The 3,961-nt window shown below is 38.4% G+C and overlaps 1 protein-coding gene across 1 annotated transcript in view; it reads left to right on the forward strand.

The window, feature by feature from the left end:
• The window catches only part of LOC125043598 (signal recognition particle subunit SRP68-like), a gene marked incomplete at its 3' end in the record, with an annotated part of 10,347 nt that extends 8,497 nt beyond the window's left edge, over positions 1 to 1,850 (forward strand). Inside the window, 4 exon segments of the mRNA XM_047639830.1 lie at positions 349 to 526; positions 944 to 1,033; positions 1,376 to 1,525; positions 1,698 to 1,850. Coding sequence (XP_047495786.1) covers positions 349 to 526; positions 944 to 1,033; positions 1,376 to 1,525; positions 1,698 to 1,850 — 571 coding nt within the window.
• Positions 1,851 to 3,961: the final 2,111 nt, after the last annotated feature.

Below are 3,961 nucleotides of genomic sequence, written 5' to 3' on the forward strand. Positions count from 1 at the left end.
TTGCTAGCATTGTCATTATCATTATTGATATTAATATTAGTAATATGTTAACATTGGTAATAATAAAAAAGTAACATAGACAAAAACCTAAAAGAGAAGAACAAGAAAAAAATCAAGGAATAATGTGAATAAGTAAGTGTAGATAGGCACAGTAGTTGACTCCTCCTTGACCAAATGCTTGTGTAAACAAAGCTTATAGAGCAAAGCCACAATGTACTTGCATCCTCATTGATATGAGATTTTAATTTCAGAGATAGATAATTTGTTTGCTTAATAGGATTAATCTGTTTCTCTGCTGATATTATCAAAATTAAGTATTCATATTTCCATTACATCATTGCTCCACAGAACAATTTACAGCAAATTAAAGGAAGCAGTGTCAGAAGAGGAATCTGAAGTATACGCTAGCCGGTTACAAGAACTGGAAGTAAAGCTAAGGTTCTGCCGTCACCATCTAGGTGACAAAATGGCTACAGACACACTATTAGCCATGAGGGGAAGTGAAGCTCTTGGAGATAAGCTGGATGTAAGCATCAGTTTTGGTATCTGTTCAGTTCATGTGTTGCTATTTTAATAATTTACTTTTTTGTTTTCTTTTCTTCTAAGATGTCGAAGTTTCTGCATTAGATGCCACTGTCATTAGTAAGGCCTGAACTATCTATAGATTTTGCAGGGTTTATTGCCCCTTTGCGCAACCTGGATTATGGTCTCATCATTAAATCTTCATGTTGACCTGACCCCTGTTTGGGCAAAAAGCCCCAGAAAATTATTCCCACTACTTTTCATTGGTAATGAGAAAAAGTGTAAAAATATTCCTCAGCATTATTTATTGATAACTATTATTTTACCTTTAGTTCAATACTCAAGCACGTAATCCATTGGTTCTGCTTTCCCCACTGTTGTAATTTTAAAAGGCTTACAATTTTTCCTTGCATTTTCACAGAATCTCCTGGCTTCAGCCAGAGAACGTCAAGCATCTACCCTTAGTGAGGTTACATGGAGAGGACGCACACTGGCAGTAAAGCATGAGAAGGTAATCCTGAATGTTCTGAATTAATCTTTATTCTCTATTCATTTTTTAAGAGAGTAAGTGATGTTATCTATTACGCATTACTATTTTCCTAATCAGAATTTTACATCCATATGTATAACAATTGAGTCTTTGGGATAATTGAGATAAGTTAGTCTGATGCCAGCCATCTTTCAAAAACTGTGGACAGTGTTTTAAACTATTTTTGCCTGTCATGATGGCAAAGTGCTATAGAAAATCATCAATGCATTATAATTTAGAAAAGAAAGAAATGATGATACCAGTAAATTGGTGGCTAATCCTGGCGTTAAGCCTGAAACAGTAATAATATGATAATGCTTTCAGGTACGCCTGTTCTTGCTGAATGAAGGCTTAATTCATGAGGAGCTGGAGAACATTGAGAGTGCTGATAAACGCGTTGAAATGTTGGACAAATTGTTAATGGAATGCAAAGATGCTCTTCAATTGGTGAGAGATGACCTGAAAAATGATCCTGTAAGTTCCTTTTTGTTTTTTGTGTAATGATAAGATCCTGTCTCTTATTTAAGCAGTTTTCTCTTTGATGCTGCAGATGAAGTTTTAGCTTAATGCTGCTCATTTAAATGTATATTCACAACAAATAGGATCTCAGCACTGACCATTAAATATTGCCACTTTTCATGCTCAGACTTTCAAGCCAAGACAACAAGTGAATGAGGGTCCTGTCTCACCACTGCATTTCCTACACACCTACTTGTCTTATCATCGCCTCAACCTGACAATTTTAAGAAATGTCGCTCTTGTGGACACTTATCAGAAGATCATCTCTGGAGAAATTAAGGTATGTGTAGTTTGATAATTGAATATGAGTCATGTTCTCTGCAAAATTTGTTATAGATTTCCCTGTTGATATTGAATCTGTTTGTATTTTATTCTGAGATTTAACCTGATCCGGATGGGTCACGTGAACTGGCGTCACAACGGGTCGTTCCACTTGATGTGGTGGACTTAGTGTCTGGCTGTTGCCAGAAATCATCAGAGTTTATCATGCTCAGGGATTTCTATTACCTGGTGGTGATGGGTTAAAGAATATTGTGTATTGCATTTTTGAATTTATTTCCTTTACTTTTATGAATATTTCTGAAATTGTCTTTTATGGCTCCATACATTTCATTTGCAGTTATTTAGTTTTTTGTGATTATGAAAGTTATGAGTGTGATCTTGTTCTAGATGCGGTTGTGGTGGGAAAAGTTGATAATTGTGCTCTTATTCTTCATGCATTTTAAAGTAATGGAAAAAATGGTTTATGAGAAGATTCCATACCCCATACCAGCTTTCTTCATTCCCTAAGGACATTTTCATGTTACCTCTAGATATAGTAGTCATCATCCTTTTGCACTTACCATTTTAAATTCATTTGTCATATCGATTATGGCTTATAATATGTTGTTGCTTCCAAACATTATTTTATCGTGTTTCTCTTTCATATCTATTGAAAATTATGATTTATACTGTTCAGTTTTACTGCTAATCTTATAAACAGAGGTGGGCAAGTAAAACTGCTCAAAAGAAGATAATCTGAGTGAAAGACAAAGAAAATTGTGTCATGTTAACCCCCTTGATCCAGGTGATGTGACCATTATGTCATGAGAAAATTGGCTGCAGGCTGGACGAGGTGAACCTGCCATTGTGAGCATTTCGGCTCAAGGTCAGGGCGATAGGAAAGACTCGTCAGATGTGCACAAACTTCTTGGGAGGTTGATTAGACTCATTTGGTGATTTTGCATTATTCCCAGTGATGTATGAGTGTGGAATGTAATGTCCATGAGCCGTGACTGGAAGGGCACCAGCTCCAAGGGGGATGCCATTTCCATGCTCAGCATTGTATTCCTGGTACAGAGACCAGTAACACAGGTTGTATTACAGAAAATAAAAAATTATGAAACATTTTTAACCCAATGGCGCCGGGTATAGAAAATTAAAAAAAACTCTACGCTCTGGCGAACGGCGGCAGCGCGCCGACTCTGAGCGCGTGATATCGGTACATCAAGCCGAATCATTGCCTCGGGGCGTTTTGGCGCGGCGCCGCTGCGGACAGCCGCACGCCTAACACCGTGCGTATTGTTATGACGGCGATAGCCATGACCCGTCCCCATTGGGTTAAAAATGACTAAAATAACAAAGGTGTTACATATTTTTATTTTTCATGCACTGAGTTGTAGACTACCTAGAGAGATAATATGGAGTCTGTGCAAAAAAAATAGTCAATTACCATCTGGATAATGCAAATGAAATATATTTTGTACATTGGAAAATGGCAAAAAAGCTAAAAACACTTGTGCATAAAAGGGGAAATAACATTGCAAATAGGGAGGCATAGTCTTGTCACCACACGCACATGTTCGCGTCCTCCCAGCCTACAAGCCTCCAGCCGGCAGAGCAGACACTCGCGTAAGCCTAATACCTGGAGTTTTGGTCATGGGGTTGCCATGACACAACTGGATCTAAGGGGTTAAGTGATGCCAAGTTTTTTTGTATCAATTTGTTTTACTCTATACAACCACAACAAATGTTCCCATTACCACCACCGTGTTAACCCCTTGGTGACGGGTGTAGAAAACCAAAAAAAAAAAAAAAAAAAAAAAAACTACGCTCTGGCGATCAATGGCAACGTGCCGACTTTGAGAGCGGGAGTTCGGTACATCAAGCTGAATCACCTCGGAGCCCTTTGGCGCCGCTGCGGCATACACCCGCATGCCACATTTCGAGTGGTTTGTTATGACGTCCAGAGACGTGACCCGTCAGGAAGGGGTTAATACTTGGTCCAACCTCCCTGAACCTCAGTGACACTTGGCATACCTAAAGTCATGGATATTGCAAGGTTTGTGTGTTTAGGTGATTCCAGATCCCTTCCCACACTTCTCAAGTGGTAGTTTCTATAATTATAATTGT

The sequence above is a fragment of the Penaeus chinensis genome, chromosome 34 (assembly GCF_019202785.1).
Source record: "Penaeus chinensis breed Huanghai No. 1 chromosome 34, ASM1920278v2, whole genome shotgun sequence".
Lineage (NCBI taxonomy): Eukaryota > Metazoa > Arthropoda > Malacostraca > Decapoda > Penaeidae > Penaeus > Penaeus chinensis.